The 22,317-nt window shown below is 37.0% G+C and overlaps 1 protein-coding gene across 3 annotated transcripts in view; it reads left to right on the top strand.

The window, feature by feature from the left end:
- Positions 1–22,317, top strand: part of LOC149081365 (uncharacterized) — a 138,934-nt gene that overhangs the window by 12,868 nt on the left and 103,749 nt on the right. For all 3 annotated transcript variants that reach the window (XM_089238176.1, XM_089238177.1, XM_089238175.1), the window contains exons 2-3: positions 10,526–10,634; positions 12,787–12,889. In XM_089238176.1, the coding sequence (XP_089094302.1) occupies positions 10,526–10,634; positions 12,787–12,889 (212 nt within the window). The remainder of the gene's footprint in view (positions 1–10,525; positions 10,635–12,786; positions 12,890–22,317) is intronic.

The raw sequence follows: 22,317 nt of genomic DNA, 5'->3' as shown, positions 1-22,317 counted from the left end.
AATAATTTTAAAGTTAATTTAGAAATAATGAGAAATTGTTTCAGAATTCATGGAAATAAATTTCAGAATTAATGAGATATAATTTTCAATCGATATTTTTTGGTTAGGGCCGAATGTGTCCTGTCACAAAGAAAGAATTATTAACTAGTTTTAATTAAATTAGTTTTTGCAAATAAAATTGAAATGCAAGTGTGAAAAAATGATGAAAGTATGCATGAGATATGTGTGTAATGCGATACGACGTTAGGGTAAATGAGAAATATTTTCAGAATTGATGAGAAATAATTTTAGAATATATGAGAGAAATAATTTCATAATTGTTGAAAGAAACGAATTGATAATTATTAAAAGAAACAATTTCAGAGTGTTGGAAAAAATTATTTCGCAATTTATGAAAAATTCATAATTAATCAAAACATTTCAGTGATGGAAAAAAAATCATATTTGATGTAAAAATCTCAGAATTGGACGAAATACATATTCGGTGAAAGGATTATTACGAAATTAATGAAATTCACATTCAAATAATTACTCCAAAATTAATGAAATTCACATTCAAATAATTACTCCAAAATTAATGAAATTCACATTCAAATAATTACTCCAAAATTAATGAAATTCACATTCAAATAATTACTCCAAAATTAATGAAATTCACATTCAAATAATTACTCCAAAATTAATGAAATTCACATTCAAATAATTACTCCAAAATTAATGAAATTCACATTCAAATAATTACTCCAAAATTAATGAAATTCACATTCAAATAATTACTCCAAAATTAATGAAATTCACATTCAAATAATTGCTCCAAAATTAATGAAATTCATATTTAATGCAAAAAGTAATTTCAGAATTAATGCAAATTCATATTCAATGAAAAAATAATTTCTGAAAAATGAAAATTACTACTGTATTTGATAAAAGAATTGAGAATTATCAAAAATTAGTCGATGAAATATTTCAGAGTTAATCAAGTTCATATTCAGAATATGCATGAATATTAACTTCACATTTATTGTATATTATTCACATTATTCGATATACATACACGTATTTGACATCCATAACTTTTATGGGTATTTTTTTTTTCAGCCACCTCGTAGGCCATTTTGTCTGTTGTAGCGTTTTTGCATTTGTATTTGCATACAAAAAATTTGAAAATTAATGAAAATTCACATTTGATGAAAATTTTCAGTGCCAATGAAATTCTTATTGAATGGAAACATGATTTTCGAATTAACGAAAATGTGCCCAAAATACAATATTTATCAGCAGTAAAAGTCAAGAATGTTTGACTTAACGATAACTTTTTGCGATACTTGAATCTTTGGAGCCAAAAGATTTTCTTTAGAAAATTTTCCGAAAAATTGAGAAAAATCTTCCCCTGTATATGCATGTGTCTAATTATAATTTTCTTCTTTATTTACAATTTTTTAGAACGAAAACATAAAAAAAATTTCGGTAAACTTGAAAGAATGCGAAAAAAGGGGAACACGATGACCCGAAACGCCCAAAAACTCATCAATCGTCGTCCGAGAGACATAATTTTCATAATTGCTCCGTAAATTATCTCGATTCCGGAAGTCGTTTGTCATATAATAATAATGCACTTCATTATTTATTTATTTACTTATTTTTTTGTGTGTTTTACCATATAATCCTCTAAACACGCTATTTTCTGTGTGTTATTATCAAAAAGACCTTGTCCCGATCCGTCCGTTTTCGTTGAAATGAACGGATGTTGTTTTCCCATTGTGTCAATGTAATAACCAGAAATGGTGATAATTACAAATAAATAATTGATATTTCAAAGAGTGTGATGTGAAAAGTTATTTTTTCTGAAAAAATTTGGAAAATTAATGTTTCGAGACAATTTTTTTTTCGTATTTTTCAAGAAAATAAGATTTTTTATAGAAATATTTTTAAAACATTTATGAACTACATAGTAGTAGAAATAGTTTTCTTTAAAACCTTGATATATGGATTTCTATTTTTAGTTGTAAATAGGATTTCAAAATTATTTTTTTTCATGTTTTCTAAAGATATTTTCGGAAAATGCCATCACACGATACTGAAATATTTTTTTTTCCCGCTGTTTTATGGAAGAATTTTTTTTCTATATTTTAAAAGTAATTTGGTTTCCTCTCAAGGGGGAGATTTTTTTTTTTTTCAGTTTTTTTTTATAAATAAATTTGTTATTTTTGAGGAAAATACTTTTTATCTTCATAACGAAATTTTTCTAGGTCTCTAAGCAAGTTCTATTAGATTTTATCGATGAAATTCTGCTGCTATTTCTGAAAGTTATTTTTGTTTTCTGTGGAAGACATTGTTTTGTTCATTGGTAGTGTACGGACACGATTCAGCTATTTCTATCGAAAATAAAAACAGCTATTTTTACATAATTTTACATAAATTTTGAAAAAATTATATAAATTAAGATATAGTTCGAAAGAATAATAAAAAGAATGAAAAACAATATTGAGAATTACCGAGTTTGTATTTTATAGATTTCCTTTATTTATTCTAATTTTTATTTTCAAACAATTTCGTAGTTTTTTGTTTAGTTGTTTTCGTGCGGCTGTTTTGAAATGAATTTTCAGGCATTTTTTAAAATGAAATTTAACTATTTAAAAATTTTAGAATTTTTAAGATTTTTTTTCAAAAAAGAAAATTTTAGCTTCAATAAATTCTTCTAAAACTAATTAAATAAATTTTCAGCTACTTTCAAAAGAGTTTTCAATTCGTTTAATGAGAATTTTTAGCTGTTTAAGGAAAAATTTTAGACATTTTTTTATTTGTGCATAATTTTTTTATATATTTATTCTGAGGTGAATCTTTACATTTTTTTAAGGAAAATTTTTGATATTTTTTTTACAGAGAATTTTACGATTAATTTTAAAAACGAATTTTTAGCAATCTTATGGTTAATTTTTAGCTACGTATTTTATAAGGACAATTGCTTATTATTTTAATGCGAATTTCTAGTTTAAAAATAATTTCTAATTTAAAAAATAATTTCTAATTTAAAAAATAATTTCTAATTAAAAAAATAATTCCTAATTAAAAAAATAATTTCTAATTTAAAAAACTATTTCTAATTTAAAAAACTATTTCTAATTTAAAAAACTATTTCTAATTTAAAAAACTATTTCTAATTTAAAAAACTATTTCTAATTTAAAAAATAATTTTGCTCAGCTTTTTCATTCCCAGCTTTTCTAATATTTTTTAAGTAAGGAGAATTTTTAAAAAAGCTATCTCGTGGAGAAATTTTAAACACCTTAAGAAGAATACGTAGCCATTTTCAAGGTAATTCTCAGCTATTCTGATGATAATTTTCAGCTATTTCCATGGAGAATTTTTGAGTATTTTAAGAAGAATTTCCAGTTGTTATTTCCATTCCATTAAGAAGTTTCAGGTATTTTTTTGAAGAGAGTTTTCAGCTTTTTGAAGAGAGTTTTCAGCTATTTGAAGAGTTTTCAGCTATTTGAAGAGTTTTCAGCTATTTGAAGAGTTTTCAGCTATTTAAAGAGAAATTTTAGCTATTTAAAGAGAAATTTTAGCTATTTAAAGAGAAATTTTAGCTATTCAAAGAGAAATTTTAGCTATTTAAAGAGAAATTTTAGCTATTTGGAGAGAGTTTTCAACTATTCAAAAAGAATTTTTAGCTATTTGAAGGGAATTTTTAGGCACCTAAAGGAGAATCTGTAGCTATTTTAAAAATAATTCTGTTATCTCAATGAAAATTTTCAGTTACTTTGCAGATAAGTATTCTTTGTTATATTAATGAGAATTTTCATCTACTTAATGTCATTTAATCTATTTTAATGTCAGTTTTATCTATTTTAATGTCAGTTTTATCTATATTAATGAGAATTTGTAGCTATTTTAATGAGAATTTGTAGCTATTTCAATGAGAATTTGTAGCTATTTTAATGAGAATTTGTAGCTATTTCAATGAGAATTTGTAGCTATTTCAATAAGAATTTTTATCTATATTAATAAGAATTTGTAGCTATTTTAATGAGAATTTCCAACTAATTTAAGAAAAAATTTTAACCAATTTAGCAATCATTTTTCAACCAGAGCAATCTTTTAAAGTTTTAAATATATACCAAGGATATCAATTTATGATTTTCGCTAGTTTTTGAGCATTAGATCGATTACAAAAGCAAGCTAGCCATTTTTAGTTCATTCCAAACAAAATCCTTTCCTTCAGGAATCGCCATTTTTTCAGCCTTTCGATGAACATTTATTTCATACTCATCAGTTTCATCTCAACAAATATTGCCAAAGCCATCCATGATCCTCATTCCAGTGAACCTTCTCTGTTCCCATCCCATCAACGGAAAAAAAACGAGAAACAGCTTCTGGTCGGATAGTTCATAGGGAAACAGCTCGTGCCGCGTGGACGATGCCTCATACAATAATCAACGAGCTAATATAAGAGATATGAAAAGAAAGGGCTTTTAATGAGTACAAAGGGAGCGAGAGAGAGAGAGAGAGAGAGGGCGAACTCATGATTCACACTTCCTGCCGCGTGTGAATTTTTCACGTGGAAACTCATGGCAAATTGGCATGTGTGTGTGTGAGTATCAGCGTTACTCCATTGTAGGCATTGGGAAGGCTTCGGAAAGGGCCTCTCTGAGAAAATTATGGTCTCTATGGAGAGGGTAACAGAGAAGCCTTTTCCTTCCTTTTGCACTACTTACATTTGTGCACAAGTGATGACAGAACCGTGATGATGATGATGATGTTGTCGTCAGCATGTAGTAATGTGTGCCTTGGTGTAGGCCCTATATTACTAGCAAACGTTTCTTTAATTTCTTTCCTGTGATCCTTAGCAAAAAAAAAAAAGTAATGTTATCATCACCCCCAGTAATGAGAAACATCCTGTTAAATACAGATGCGAACTACTTTCATGTTCTTACTCATGTTAAGATATGTTTTTTGAAGACTAACGAAAGCAATTTGGTGTTATTCTATCCGTGAAGAGAATCCTAATACATATTATTTACTCATGAACAATTTGTAGGGTACCGTCAAACAAGAGTCTAGAAACGCATGGCTCAAGGGCCACATGTGGCCCACGAATCAATCTGCAGTTGCAAGCCCCCCCCCCCCCGCAAAAAACGAAAAATCCATAAACACGAGGCCACTCAGACCTTCACTATATTCTAGAACTGTGGAACAACCAGTGAGATTTCCGCATGGGCGAGTGGAACAATTGTCTGGGGCCCCATGTTTTGAAGCCCCAAAATTTGAACAGCATACATTCGCTCACTTACCAAAAATCCTTGACTAGACGACGATGTGCGTGCCGCTAATTCTTGCTTTGCCCAGGACCCCTCCTCTCTCGTGTGCATTCGGCACCAGACACTATACCTAGGACTATGCAACATATATGGTTACCGAATTCACAGAAATTATCAAATAATTTCAAGAATTAATGAAAGATATTACTTCATAATTCATGAAAATTCATAACGAATGAAAAATAGTTTAAAAATTGGCAAAAGTAATTTCACAGTTGATAGAAGATATAATTAAGCAATTTAATTTTTTTTCAGAATTTGCGAAAGAAATAATTTCAGGAATTTGGGAAAAGATTATGTTTAATTAAAAAAATGATTCACAATTAATGAAAATTCATACATATTTGAGAGAAGATTTGAGGCAATTTTAGTCACAGTTGGCACCTTCATTTGCCTTTTACAATTTTTTCGGCTATTATTGGCAACTTTACTTGCTTTCGAGATTTTTTTTTTCGGTTTGTAAGTGGTAAATTTGCTCTTGCGTTATAACTCTTTTAGCCATATCCTGTATTTTTTTTTATGAAAGAAATATGGTCAGCCCTGAGTATTTATCGTAATGTGAGTATTGATACTTTTCTACCGGAACACTACTTCCGCGCGCAGGATGGAACCCCTTTGTTGGCCGCATTTGGCCCGCAGACCGGAGTTTATGCTGCACCCTGCATCAAGAAATCACTGTACATCGAGTTCCTGCGCGCTTGGATAGCATCTTGCGATTCCAGACACCGTAGTAAGAGTTGGTGTCTCATGGGCTTGATGGATAGTTTTAATTCTGCCCGTGATGTCTGAAAGGTTGAACATTGAAGGACCGGACACACCCTCGCTTCCCATCTCAAGGAGATATCGAAGCCGTCTGAAAGGTTGAAGATCCCGGAACTACTTTAATAAAATGGTTAAAAATCGTAATTTCAAGTCAAACTTAATGCGCTTGAATGATATTTTTCCATTAACCATGTACAATTATTTACCACACCCTTTTGAAATTGAAACGAATGAGTATACGAATAAACATGTCCAGCAGCCAACGTGTCCAGACGGTTCGAACGACTGGAGCCGTCTGCAATTTTCTCGTAAAAGCCGGAAAGTCTAAAAGACCGGAAACACGGGATAAAACAGAAATACATTTTCCATGTATCAATACGCGTTTTTACTTGGTGGGTTGTGTGAAAGAACCGCGTCACATGTTGAGAGAGAGAGAGAGAGAGAGTGCTTTTGACAACTTGCCAAACCTGACGACATCACCAGGTCGATAAATGCTCTCTGTGTGGATACCAAAATAACAGGAAAATATCTTCTTTTTTATTTCGTCCCGGGAACGAAAATGTGTGAGGTCAAACGGCGTCGATGATCCCGGAAAAAATGTATAATGAATTATTACGTCAGAGCTAATCATACTCGACGTGAATTTATATACATTATATGGATGCATTCGCTTACATATTGCACTTTATTAAGCTCGGTGAAAGTTTTATTATTATTTTTTAAAATTAATTTAAAAAATATTTTCAAATTAAAATAATTGATTTAGTGTCGATATTTTGGAATGCTGTAAAATATAGACTCGGTGCGACGACTTCAGACTACACTGGAAGCCGGTTCCACATCCGCAGCACTGCGCCGCTCCGAGCCGATCAAAAACCGTTTTTTACGGCAAAATCGGTCAAATTTACTTCGGCCAGATCTCAAAAAAACGGTTTTTGACGACGAAATCGTCTCTGCTGCATCACAAAAATGGGTGACACCTCCAGCCTAATCCTGAAGCTGGTTCCACACTCGTAGCACTATGCTCCGCTCCGAGCAGAGCAAAAACCGTTCTTTTATAAGGCAAAATAACATCAGCCACATCTTAAAAACCGGTTTTGATGGCAAAATCATTCGAAATTACTTCGGCCAGATCTCAAAAACTGGTATTTGACTAAAATCGCCTCAGCCATATCTCGAAAACCGGTTTTTGACTGGAAAATCAATCCAGTCACACCTCAACCACTAAGTTTTGCCTGCAAAATCGTCTCAGCCACATCTCGAAAACAAGCTTTTGATGGCGAGATCATATCATCCACATCTCAAAAAACCGGTTTTTGACAGAAAACAGTCAAAATCACTACGGCCACACCTCGAACACCAGTTTTTGACTGCAAAATCGTCTCAGCCACATTTCTGACATCAGTTTTAGACGGCAAAAGTGTCTCACCCATATCTCAAAACCCGGTTTTTGAAGGGAATCATCTGTGACATCTCAAAAACTGGTTTTCAACGACAAAACCAGTAAAAATTGATCTCACCGGTTTTTAACCCCAAAATCATAGCCCAGAGCTCCTGAAAACCCCAGGCTGGCTCATCCGCCGCATTAGTGCGAAGTGTGACGTCAATGCTATCGTTACAGCCAATAGCTGCAATAGCTGTTCCATATGACTTTTTTTCTTTTATTTAATGATTAGACGTCACTTAGAACAGGAAACTGATGTTTGCCGCTCTAAAATGGAGGACGATGAGTCCACCGGTATATTCCAGGTACCTTATCTAAGCTACATCTCGAAAACCGGTTTTTGAGCGACGTACCGTTGCGAGCGTGGATCCAGCTGTAGAGAATAATTATATTACAACTTTTTTGAAACCTTGAATGATTGTAAGAGGATCCTCGCTGAGTGTAGGCTCAGCTGATAGCCTGTCATAGCCTTATCATATCTATGCTGATTCAAAAACATTAGTACGCTAAGCAAATGACTTTAACAGAGTATAAATAGAAAATACTTTACATTTTCTGTCGCCTTTCTGTTCCAGAAAAATAGAATGTATTCAATAAAATCGTGGACGGCAGGGGAGAGCCATGCCCCTATATACCGGGTATAATATTATGTAATTATATTATTATATAATATTATTAAGTTATTTAGAATATATAAGATAATTTATATGATTGATGTGATGATGAAATTAAATAATGTTGAAAATGGGATACGATAGATAAGAAATATATGTGCGTAATACCACCACCTAAAATATTATTATGATGAATATTTACATGCGAAACGCCAGTATTATGCTGAGAGAGAGACAGATATGTGAAATTTTGAATAATACAAAATGGATTGATGTAGTATTTACATAATATAATTCTTTTATATCAGGCCTAAGAGTACGAACATATATATATAGTGTGCACGCTGGTTTCCGATTCTGCGAGTCTGCGCTGTTACGGATTGGTTAAAAAAACTTAAAATTGGGGTTTTAAACAATTAGCAACGGTGATGACTTGCATAATCGGAAACAAATCAGCGTGCATAATGTCCATACCGTAATGACCGTAAGAAAGTATTTAGGTCGACAAAATCTGTCTTTGTATACAGGGATATGGAGCGATTTCGATCAAATGTTGAAATTTATATTCATCCAATGACTGATAGAAATTTCAAGTAAGTTTTTAGGCATAAATGTGTGATTGTTGCGATACGAAGCATCCTTTCTCGTATCTTTATTTCTATTGAACATCAGAGCATTGAGAAAATGATGGAGTGCGACATCCTTGAAGTCTTTCCAATTTGATAAGATTGATTTTACTCGAATACATCCAGATCGGAGCGGCATAGAGCGTAATGGGTCAAATTTCCATTTTATATAAGATGACTGGTGGCGAAAGTGGGAGTAGATAGAGTGGACAAATTTTTTGTTCAACAACGTGCTTTGTTTTTTTATTTTTGATGATTGTCTCCTCACAATAAGCTCTAAAAGATAAGCGCTTGTCTGTAATCACACCAAGGTATCTAGTAGTGTTGACAGGTGAGATTCGAGTGTCATTTATTCATTTATTTCAATAGAATCGTCAGAAGGTAAGTCCTTTTTGCCAGTGATTCACACGAAGATCGATTTATTAGTGTAAAGTTCTGACGCTCCTACTTTCACACCAGTCGTCAAACCAGTCAAGCATTTCTTGAATATTGCCAAGTGCTTTTGTGAGCACCCTGTCTTCTGCAGAAATTCGAATCCAATACAGGCTTTCCTCGCTTTAGGCAATTAATTCGTTCCACAAAATGATCGCGTAAAGTGAGTAGAATTTAATATAGGCATGATAGGGATATATAGGGGATTTTTTCTTCAGAATGGATAAGAGGAGGAAAAGAAAACCAACTTCTAGCAGCAAAATGCATATTTTTTTGAATAAAAAATCAATTATTCAAACTATATAAATAAATCTAGTCAATTTAGGATATATATACAAAAAAATTAATTAATACTTTCCACTTCTATGTCTTCACTACTTCTGCACGATTCAAGTGAATGTGGATGTTTTCTTTCCAGGAGAGCCTGATATGATTGGCTTTTTAATGAAAGCAGTCGAGATTCAGCTGCCAAGCAGCATTCTTCATCTCCTTATAAACTTAATTACTCCGAAACTTAATTAGAAAAGCTAGAGAATTCTGAATACATATATCCCTTGGAAATACAGCTTCATTATGATCTTTTTTTTTCGATTAAAAATTTGATGGAATTGTGGATGCTCATTAGTGAGATCTGGTGCGAGAGATGCATTGGAGCATTTCCTCCATATTTGTCTCATTTACATCAACAAATCAATCCGACTTTGTTATTTCAATATTATGCCCTACTTTTAATTTGCAAGCCTCATTTTCAGGACTATAATCAAACTACAGACCAAGCTTTTGCGAGTCGCAATTTTAAAAATCAACTTTTCGAAATCGCATAGAGCGAGAGATTCCTACATCTTCGCCAACACTTGATCATTTATAGTATGACAAGTTTAATTGATTATATTTTAACCTTTTTTAAAAAAGAAAAACAATAAATCTTAAATAAACGCTAATTGTTTCAATTTTAAAATCAAATAAAAATTTGAAACAATGTTTTATGTGTGAAAAGAAATGTAAAAAGAGCACAAAATCAACAAGTACAAAACATAATCAACAGGGGGATGTCATATTACCAAACATCTATTAGGGGTTTCTAATATGTGGTGGATATTACGACGAATAAATTCTGAGGCCAACGTCGATTGCTTGAAAATACAAACAAATTATTACCGAAATTTTCTCTCTCTCACATCAAATCGAACTCAGTTGAATATTTGCAAGACCGTGCCGTTGAAAACTAATTAATACGATGAAAATATCGATGGGTATATCAAGTGCATAACTTGTACCAGATTGGAATTTCTGTGTAAATGGTTCATGAGCTGTTTTCTCTGTTGCAGTTAGCGGATCGTCCAGAGGCTTACCGGACACCGATCATGGCGGTAGTCCAAAGTCTTCACCGCGTCTGCTTAGGACGAGGTTTTCAAGTGCTCCTATGGTTGAAATCAGGTGAGTCTACCGAAAAAATTATTAATTTCCAGTCAGTTTAATTCATAGAGAAATACGTGTCTATTAAATCATCTCTCACATCAAGCCGAGTGCTCTCTTGGCATTATTAAATACTTTAAACGTACATAACTCGAGAAATATGCAAAATACGTGAGCGTTCTTGGTGTCTACGGATATCTTTTATTAAAACAATTTTTTTTTCTCTCTCTCTCTCAAAAAGTACGACACTAATGATAACGGGAAATACAGGGTGTCTCAGAAGGAGTATAATATGCCTAGACGACTCGGAGTCACATAGCAATGTATGGTTGAAAATGCTTCCCTGACGCGGTAGGCTACATAGAAAACACCAGAAGGACACCACGTAAGAGAACACGCGTTTTAATGATAAACGTGCATCGGAAAAAGTATCAGAGGTGTTCGAGGTGCCATCCAACGAGCAGTAATGCAGGTCTCACATCTCAGGCGCATTGAATTTCAAACATTTTAGAAGATTCCGGGCATGTCTAGGACTTCCCTGCAATTCAGGTAACAAGGTCTTCAGTGCGGTTAGCAGGGGTGCCATACACCAATGCTTTGATATGCCTCCAATCTGGGAACTTAAAAGACGTAATCAAAGTTTGACAGATCCGGCGATCGGGAGCAGGCTAATGGACATAACGCCCGGCACAACCGCTCCCATACAACGCATCTAACATGTCAGGAAAGCATTTCCCATCCAACGATGCTGTGTGATTCCGAGTCGTCTAGGTGTACCCTACCCCTCCTAGAAGTTTGTAAAGTAACCCTGTAGATCTTTCTGAAACAAATTACACGATACTAAATCCTACTTTACTGATGTTGATACATCTTCTGATTTGGATACCAGTCTTGTGGTGCACTTTCATAATGGAATCATTTTTATAGCTCAGGAAATATGAAAAAGACGGAGATAAATAGAGATCTCGTATCTATGTATATAGTTTTACTTAGCAGACAAACGGGTTGCAATGCATTGCAACGGGAGGTGAAAGACGCATTCACGTTTAAACTTGCTGCTGTGTCATCGACACAGCCTCTACCCATTTTTTTTAATTTTAAACATCAATAAATTGTGACCGTCGATGACATGGTTGTTCAAACATATACAAATACAACGCCACAACAGGCAAATTGCCCAACGAGGTGGCTGAGCTCCTAGAAATAACCTCTATAAGAGCCTTCGTTCAAGCGAAATATAGATGAAGTTGAAAAAACAGCTCAAATATTTGAGATTGGCAAGAGGCGAACAACACTGAATGAATTGGTGATTAAGGTAATTGCACAGCGCAGGACTGATCAGGTCCTGTGCCGGAATCTTTAACGGGCCCGCAAACCAGACTTCTACAGTGAATTTATAGCATGAAAAAAAAATTATAGTAATTATCGCGGGCTCTGTCAACCCCAACCCTTGTGGGGGCCATGGCTACAACTGGAATAAGATATGCGTCAGATGAGTAGAGAGTGGAACGTTCGAGCTTCAGTGGCGTGATTAGATTCCCCTCTTCCACCTCAGTGGTGTTGCGTAGGAATTGAATCTAATCAGATCGCACATTATAATTGCTTGAAGCTTCTATCCATAAAGTTGACACTTGCCATAAGGGCTGGAAATAGAGGGAAGCAAAGGGGACAATTTTGCCCCGGGCGGCGAATTTTAGGAGGGGACAAAAACACCGTTATGAAATACAGTCGAATCCTGTTTTAACGAATATCGTTATAGCGAAATAAAATCTCGTTTTAACGAACACTTACGTAATCCCTCAGATAAGTTTACATAGGAACAATGCAAAAACCTGGGACGATATTTCGTTATAATGAAGCGATTTCTCCGGTCTCTTGGAGTTCGTTATAACGGGATTCGATTGTAATCGGATTTTACAGTTGCAGCAAAATCACGTTTGCCTCTCTCCCCTCACAAAAATCTTAGTTATGACCCTGCTCGCCGTGGAATGACCACGTTCTGTGTTACGGCAATCACCAATCAGACAGTGTTCCCACCTTGTCAGATATTTGAGTTGTTGTCAGGTTTCTGTTTCATTCGAACAACAGTTGATCCTTTTTTTATGCTCATAACTGCTGAAATGTGAATTAGTTTATAAGGTCATTTCATTTTTTTTTCTTATGCAAATCAAAGGCACGTGGAGGCAGAGGGCATCCGTTTCCCCGCATCGGTCGAGCTCCCAAGGCGACGTGTCACATTCTACGCAGACAGCGACAGCGAGTCGTCTCACTCTGGCGTAAGTGCATTACTTTTTCATTAAACACTTTTTCAGTGATCTGAGGTGCATGTTTATAAGTTCAGTAGGTGTGGCTCAACAGACAACACTATCAAACGCACTTAGTACACCCTTGGGTACACACGTACTTTTTCAACACAACTCATTCGGTAGTAAATTGCCCGTGGACATAGACCGGAGTTTTACTTGATTTGAAAGAAAGGAAAGCCATCTATCTCTTCCAGATAAGGAAGGATATATCGTAGTGCCCATGAGTTCAGTAGAAGTAGCAACACCATCTTTCTTACAGATTAGAAAGAAGATATCGTGGTATGTTTATGTGTTCAGCAGGTGTCGCAACGCCATCTTTCTTCCAGATCAGAAAGGATGCACAAACGGCGCTCGTTATAGCGACCATTCCATTACAACGAGTGGTAGGATAAGTCCCAAATGTTTTCACTGAACGACTATCACATACGTATTACTTTCGATACAACGGACCTCTCAATACAACGTCCGCTTTCGATGGGACAAGGGAGGGGGTCGTTATATATATATAGCGTCGACTGAATCATGATATGTTTATGAGTTCAGTAGGTGTTTCATCGCCATCTATTTTCCGTATCAGAGAATAAATAAATGGACAATGCGAGGACTTGTCATAGATTAATTTTCGAGTGGGTTGAGTTTTTAGTGGATAAAATTCTATAGTGGAAATAATACCGTGACTGTAACCGAATCAAATGCAAGACGTTATAGCTGTAGTAGGTGGCGCTAGAAACGCTGATCGAAGAAAACTATTTATGACATTTACCACCGTTTTTCTTCGCCTTTTTCTGAAATGAACGAAATCTTTGACAAAAACATGATTTATGGATCGAATAGGCAGCCTCATCACCAAAGCAGTGCCTTCCCACCGCTAAGTGTTACGATGTATTCGGATAAATGTCAAGCCAACGTCATTGCCAACAGCCAATTTTTTGCGATGTTAATAGGCGTTACACACCAAATAAGCCGCCCTGCGATACTGGAATGCACTCATAAAATAGATGCCGGCTCTCCTTTCGAGCGGAAGCGAAGCATTAAATTAGAATTGTTTATTGATCCGGGGACTCTCTCGGATTCCGGATTTGATTTATATTTTCCTTCAATGCCGTTTCTTTATTAACTCCTTGACTTCCAGAAATACAGAAAAACCACTTTCACAATTTGATGGCCGTGGAACGGTATTGGAATTTTACCAAAGAAGACTAGCTTAACAATGTCATACTCGGTTATATCGACGCCTCTGGTAAAACGTCAGTACCTAGCGGTCGGCGCTGATTTCTATTTAAGGCAATGTTTCTCAACCTTTCTAAAAACAAGGATCAGTGAAATGTCTCACGATTTGACAGACCACTTGTGTCCCGTATTACGGGACATATCTGTGATTTTCGTCCTGATTTTTTTTTCTATAAATTTTTCCCGTTTTTTTCACGACACTTTACGATCGGTGTGATTGAGCCCGTTTATAGCCATGTTTTTTTTTTTATGACAAATTGGCGATGCCCCGTGTTTTACGGATTATATGGTCATCGTATCATTTGAATTTTGTTTTTCATGAAATGCTGTACATTTTTGTTAACTGTGATTTTTGTAGCAGACCTTTATTTCCGCACCCTTCTCAGCAATTTCAGCAGTAATTGGCAAATTGCATTTAAAGTAATATATTGAAATTTTTGGCAAAATTTAGTGACATCCCGTATTTAGTATCGCAATTTCCATGGTGAGCCTAAGTATGAAGGGATAATTTTATTTGAATCCTATGGAAAAAAAAATAACATAAATTACAACGGGTGAATAATTTGATCATGTCTGCGTGTGGAAGCCCCAGGGGCACCAAATTGCTGATCGCGAGATGTTAATGGTGCTGCCCCCTGGGATAAAATGTAATTTTTTTCTTCTTTTTTTACATGGAGAAAATGAATGCAGGGAGCATTCTGGCGAATTCCTGATTTTCCAAAATTATGAAAAAAAAAAAAAACAAATTACAAGCAGTTTCCTAATTAAGTTTTAACCAAAATTATGAAATTAATTCATGTTTTTTTTAGAAAATTTCTTATTGCATTCTTAAATTTCGGAGACAAACTGTGTGGATGAATATACAGGGTGTCCTGTGAGACCCGATTTGGTCTTTATTTCGTTCACCATTCGCCGTGGAGATGAGGTTTCAATTTAAAAATAATTCTCAAAATATGTTCAGAAATCACCGTGTCAATTTTGAGAGTCAAAACACAGTGTGCTACAAATTTGATTTAATTACTATTCTGTCCCTTTGTCCTCTAACTCAATGGGTCTCAACCGGGGGGGGGGGATATGACACCGTTGTGGTACTGGAATGCTCTAAGGCCGGTATTACACTATAAAATTTTGATAAAAGTTCTTTTATCAAACTCGAAAAAATTTTGATAAAAGTTCTTTTATCAAACTCGAAAAAATCTTGATAAAATAGCTTTTATCAAAATTTTACAGTGTAATACCGGCCTTAGGCAGCGTTTCCCAATCTTTTGAAGTTCGCGGCACCCTTGAGAATAACATTAAAAACTTCGGGTACCCTTCCTTTGATACAGGATACAATTTGCTGCAACAAGAATCGCTCAGTAAACACGCATCAATAGAGTTTCGTTCGATTAATCATTAATGTGAAACTTGATTGATGCTTAGAGCACAGGCACTTGACATCAGGCCATGCAGTTTGGACACGCAATGCGTCCTCAAGGTCTTGCAGTCTATTTCTTGCTTTGTATCTTATCGTCTCCATAGCAAAGAAGGCTTGCTCGTATGGATATGATGTTAAAAAGTGCGTTAATTGCTTCATTAGGCTAGGATACTCCTCTCTCAATAAACGCCAAAAAGCAGCCACCGACGCCTCATTGTTGGTGAACGTACCTTTGAGTGTGGAATCAGCGCAAAGATCAATAAATTGATCTCGGTGAAATATATTTTCTCCGCACTGTCTGCGAAATCAAATGGTGAGGCAACCCAGTCGAGATTTTTCTCAGTGTAAAGAAATTGAAAGTACATATCTATTGCATCTTGCAATCATGAAAAATGAGGTCTTTCAGCTTATTGGAAGATGTGATGCCACATTCCACTATTACTACGAAAGTTTTCGCAGCCGGCTGATGCGAAGATAAGTCCAAGAAAGATAATTCAACAGTCCTTTCGGAGAATCCAATTCACGTGAGCAACCTAGACCACTTGACTACAAAGAAAACGAATCCTCGTTGGGGTTCGAGCTCGTGTGCTCTGAATGGGGTCGTACATGGACAGCCAGACCTAACACATCGCTAACACCTCCACCAGATGACGGCTTATCCGATAACTCTGTCGCGCATGAGAGTAATTAATTTGATTTAATTCATTTTAAGACCTTGAGTGGACCGCAATTTTTTTTTTTTTTTTTTTGACTATTCAAGATATCATTTATCCACAATATCTCGTGGCACCCCTTAGCCGATATCACGGCACCCCGGTCGGGAAAGACTGCTCTGAGGCGCCACGGGTGAAAGTGGAGTTCAAAGGGAGGCATTGTGAGAAGGCCAAAGAGAGCTTTAAAACCATTTGAAGAGGGGAGGTGCGACAGATGGTGTTCCACCTGTTTACATGCTTTTCTACGAGTTTTGGAAAAATGTCTGCCCTTCAAAGGGATTAAAAAAAAAAATCGGATATGAAGAAATAAATATTTTAAGTAAAATGTGGTGGGGGAAAGCTGTGACAGAATCTATCAAAATTCCCAAACAGACCCGCCTTACCTTAAAGCATGGGCTTCACGTCCACAGGAGCCCTACATGATGAGATCTGGTACTATAAATCTAAAGAATGCCAATACCTAAAGCTATTCCTTCCAGTGGAGCAGCGGTTTTCAACCCCCCCCCCCCTTTTTGACTCGCGAAGCCCTTTTCAGTATATAATTTCTATGGCGGAGCACTGCTTGATACGAGGAGCCCTTTTTTGTGTATAATGTTTATGGGGTGGAACCTTGTAGGCCTCTTTTTTTTAATTTTTGGATCTGCCATTATTGTTTTTAATTACACTGCTGGCCACCGTAAATGCAACACCCTGAAGGAAGCATGCAAATAATATGAAATTTACAACATGCATTAGCGAAGGTGAGATATGCAAATGATTAGAATTTCAGCGCAGACGCACATCACGCGCTATTTAAGGCTTGGAGATTTCGACGATTTGAAGTACGTCAATTGTGTTTTTCTTGTGGTTTTTTCAAAAAAAACGATCAATTATGCCTCGTAGAAAACAGCGATCATCTTTTGATCAAGTATCCGAGTTCGACAGAGGAAGGATAGTGGCCTACCGAGATTGTGGATTATCTTTCAGGGAAATCGGTAGTCGTGTTGGATGAAACCAAACAACTGTAATGCGGATATGTGATCGTTGGATGCAGGAGGGTACGACGGACCGACGTGTTCGATCGCATCCACCTCAGTGCACCACTTCACGTGATGACAGGCGTATTGTGCGTATGGCAGTGACGGATCGCTCAGCCACATCACGAACCATAGCACAGCACATTCAGTCTGTACCGCATCATCCAGTGTCTGCGCGTACCATTCGACGTCGTTTACAGCAGAGTGGTCTGTCCGCAAGACGTCCATTGTTTCGTCTACCCTTGACGCAGAACCACAGACGTCTCCGCCGCCAATGGTGGGATGAAAGAAGGATGTGGACGGCACAATGGAATGAAATTGTCTTTACTGACGAGTCACGCTTCTGTCTGCAACACCACGATGGTCGGATTCGAGTCTGGAGACACCGTGGAGAGAGGATGCTGAACAGCTGCGTTATGCACCGCCACACTGGTCCTGCACCGGGTATTATGGTATGGGGCGGTATTGGACATCACTCTCGCACTCCTCTAGTACGCATTGCCGTTACTTTAAAAAGCCAGCGCTACATCTCCGAGGTGTTGGAGCCAGTTGTCCTTCCTTACCTTCAGGGCTTGCCCACAGCCATATTTCAACAAGATAATGCGCGACCACACGTGGCACGCATTGTCCAAAGGTTCTTCGTCAATCGCCAGATTGAATTGCTTCCCTGGCCAGCTCGCTCTCCGGATCTTTCGCCGATAGAAAACATGTGGTCCATGGTTGCTCAACGATTGACCCAGATTACATCCCCAGCTGCCACACCAGATCAACTTTGGCAACGCGTGGAAGCTGCTTGGTCTGCTGTACCCCAAGAACACATCCAAAGTCTCTTTGAATCAATGCCGAGGCGTGTGGCAGCGGTGATCTCCAACAATGGCGGCTACTCTGGCTACTGATTTTGGCAGGAACCACACTTCACAGAAGTCTATAAATTTAATCATTTGATGCTTGGTCAACATGTTATCTACAACATAAATATTGTTGCGATATCTCTTGTCTTTCTTGGTGTTGCAATTTGGGTGGCCAGCAGTGTACATAAACGATCGCCCTGAAACCCTCAACTGCACCACTAGATTTTTTGCTGACGACTGTGTAATCTACCACTCAATTAATGACAAGTCTGGTCAAGGAACTGACTGGTGCTCATTTTGGCATATGCCTACCAACCTATCTAAGGCCGGGATTACACTATAAAAGTTTGATAAAATCTCTTTTATAAAACGTAAAAAAATCCAACCAATAAAACTCATAGGTTACATTCGAGCAAATGCAATCGATAATCTTATTGTTTGAATTATTCAAATTTTATAAAATAACTTTTATAAAACTTTTATAGTGTAATCCCCGCCTAAAACAATTTTTTCGCGAGAATTTACTCGTAAAACGCTTTTCCCCTCGAATTCTCATACTCGATCAATAACGTAACCATATATCCCAAGTTTCTCAATTTAAATGTCTGGGTGTCATAATCTCGACTGATCTCCGTTGGAATAATCATATCGATTATGTCTGCCAGAAATGCCTCAACAAACTTTTTTCCTTCGCCGCAACCTCAAACATTCTACGGGAACTTCGGTTAACGAGCTTAATTTGTTCCGCGAACGCTCTCGTTATGCGAATCGCTCGTTATTCGAATCAAAACTCCCCCATAGGAAATAATGGAAACACGGATAATTCGTTCCGCAATTATTCATTCAATATAATAATGACTAATAAGAACGACATTTAATCAATAAGACAATGCAATAATAATAATGATATATATGCACTAGAGGGGGCTCTGCCACCCCCCCCCCGACTTCTCTTCACAACATATCTTGTTTATTTCGTCCCACTTCATTAGCGTGCTATGGAAAGGGACGTGTGAAAGCACCAAAAAGTAGTGAATTTTGATAAAAATAATAAGATAGTCACAAAAAACAAATGAGATTCCCAGAAAACTTCCCCATGGGTGTCCCCAGATTCAATTCGCTGAATTTTAGTGGGGCCCCACACTGGATATATCTCGGGCTACCGATGTGTTACAAATTTTACAATGTTAAACAACAAAAAGTAATGAGATACATCCAGGGGCCCCGAATTAGAAACTGTCAACATTTCCATGGAGCCCTCACCTGGAAGCTTGCCGGACACCCCCCTGTGAGGGGTAAAGAAAATTTTTCATTTTTATCAATTTTACAACGAATAAAATCCAGGGCCCCACATCCAGTAGCGGGGACGCAATACGCAGATTTTTAGGGGGGAATCCAGACTGGATTTATCTCGGTCTTTCGCTGTTGCAAATTCCACAATGTTAAACAACAAAAAAAGAATTATATTCATCCAGGGCCCCCAAAATAAAACCTGTAAACATGGGGCCTCCGACTTGGAAGCTTGTCGGTCATCCCCAGCTGCGAGTGCCATGAAACATTTTCATTTGTATTCGTTTTACTAATGAATAAAATCCAGGGCCCCCAACCAATTCTCCGGGACACCAATTCGCATACTTTTAGTGGGGCCCCAGACCGGCTTTATCTCGGGCTTCCGTTGTTGCAAATTCTACAACAGAAAAGAATGAGATTCATCCAGGGCCCCCAAAATGAAACCTGTAAACATGGGGTCCCCGACTTGGAAGCTTGTCGGTCATCCTCCGCTGCGAGTGCCATGAAACATTTTCATTTCTATTCGTTTTACCAAAGAATAAAATCGAGGGCCCCCAACCAATTAGCCGGGACACCAATTCGCATACTTTTAGTGGGGATCCGGACTGGCTTTATCTCGGGCTTCCGCTGTTGCAAATTCTACAACAGAAAAGAATGAGATTCATCCAGGGCCCCGACTTGGAAGCTTGTCGGTTATCCCCCACTGCGAGTGCCATGAAAAATTTTCATTTGTATTCGCTTTAATAACGAATAAAACCCATTACCCCAACAGATTACCCGGGACAACAATTCGCATACTTTTAGTGGGGCCCCAGACTGGCTTTATCTCGGGCTTCCGCTGTTGCAAATTTTTCAACGATAAGAATGAGATTCATCCAGGGCCCCCAAAATGAAACCTGTAAACACGGAGCCCCCGACTTGAAAGCTGGTCGGTCATCCCCCGGTGCGAGTGCCATGAAAAATTTTCATTTGTATTCATTTCACCAACGAATAAAATCCAAGCCCACCCACACAACTACCCGTGACCGAATTTACAAATTTTATGGGGCCCCCAGACTGGATATATCTTGTGCTTCCGCTATCGCAAATTTTTCAACGTTAAAGCAGCAAGAAAACAATGATATCCATCAAGGGCCCCTGGAAATAAAAAATTTTAACTTTCCCATGAAGGTATACGTGCAATCCCCTCCCGGGTACCCCGACCCTGTGTGTTGGGAGCATTGCTGTTATATGTATATTATACATATACATACCTTTCGGCATGACCCTCCCACAAGGGCAGGGTTGACTGGGGCCACAACGATTCTTATCACTTTTTGATTTTTCACACTATAAATTAACCACAGAGGGGCCCCTGAAAAGCTGGTTTAGGGCCAGCCATCTAAATTCCAGCCTAAAGGCCCTGCTGTAGGATGGGGGAGCCTCTCAGTACATACACATAACATGGTCCCGATGGGTCAAATGGGTCCTGATATGTGCTAGAGTTAAATGAATACTCGACCCAAAATCGTAACCAACTTCCGTAACAGATTTCCGTCACTCAAAAACGTCACCCACTTTCGTAACATAAAATCGTCACTAATTTCGGTTGCTTAGAAACAGGCCCTTTTCGAGTTTGTGATTTTATATTATAGAGTAGATATACATATATATTGTACAATAAAATACGTATATTTGGGCCGCGGCTATCCTGGGCTAGAAATCAGTGAGATTCCCTCTTGCGGGGAGGGCGTCTTAACATCATGGGTCCGCAGGAAAAGTGCAGGGTTGTCTTAAGCGCCCCATCGGCTTCCCCCCTTGGATACAGTAATTTTTCTAAGGCCCTGTACTTGGATAGAAATGCTTGTCTAGTATGCTATTCACTTATTAAAGCTCTCGAAAATTTTGACCAAATATCGTTATCATGAGCACCCTTTTCAAACTTGAGGCTCCCGGGCCGTTCCAGGGTGGGCCCACGTATTAAGACGACACTGACAAAGTGTTCTGGGGTCACCCGTGCTTGGCTGGAGAGAAGTAATAGCTTACATATTAATTACATCCAAAAATTTTAGTACCAGATCTCATCATGTGCCTCCTCTATGGATATGAGGGCCCTGCCCATGTGGGCCCACGGATTTAGATCGTCCTGTTTCCATGCTGTGCTGGATTCAAGAAGTATTAACAATTTCTTCCACCACTCTTAATTCACTTGAAATCTATCACCTATCTCTCTGAGGGCCCCTCTTCAGCACTCTCTCTCTTATCGTGGTTCCCCTTCATCTGATTTTCACCTGTGCTTCCCCCCAGAATATCCCAGAGATGCTAGAGGGCCATATAGTACAATGTTAAAAACCACTGCAATCTAACATGTTAATATGTTAATTTCAGTGATCTCAAATATCTGCTGCCACCTGCCGAATAAAACTAATATGATTTTTTAATTTACATTGGTGAAAGGTTTTCCAATTAGTGAACTAAATTAAAAAATAACATAACATGCTATGATAAAATATTTTTATAAACAATAATATTTATTTAAATTATCAAATTTACTTCAAAATTTAAACGTTTGATATTTTTGTAAAGTAAAGTAACATTAGTATGCATGCAAAGTAGATCCGTCCTTGGTCTTGTGAGGGCACAGTTTGATTCCGGTTTAAGTCCTGTTTGATCTCAATTCATTCATTAAAGTGGTAGACAACCACACTTGCCAAAATTTATCAACATTATACTACTGTGCGCAAATATCAACTGATAAATAATTTGCTGTAAATTTATTAATTTTATATATATTAATAGTTTTTGAAACATTATCAATATGATACAATATTTTTTTTATTACTTGATTATGTTATTCAGAAGCCAGTCGGCAGCTCCAATCCGAAAATGTTAACAGTTTTAT

The sequence above is a fragment of the Pholcus phalangioides genome, unplaced genomic scaffold, assembly GCF_987345545.1.
Source record: "Pholcus phalangioides strain wild (caught in Gottingen) unplaced genomic scaffold, Ppha-v1.0 ptg000010l_1, whole genome shotgun sequence".
Classification (NCBI taxonomy): Eukaryota; Metazoa; Arthropoda; class Arachnida; order Araneae; family Pholcidae; genus Pholcus; species Pholcus phalangioides.
This window is presented reverse-complemented; position numbering and strand designations above follow the sequence as displayed.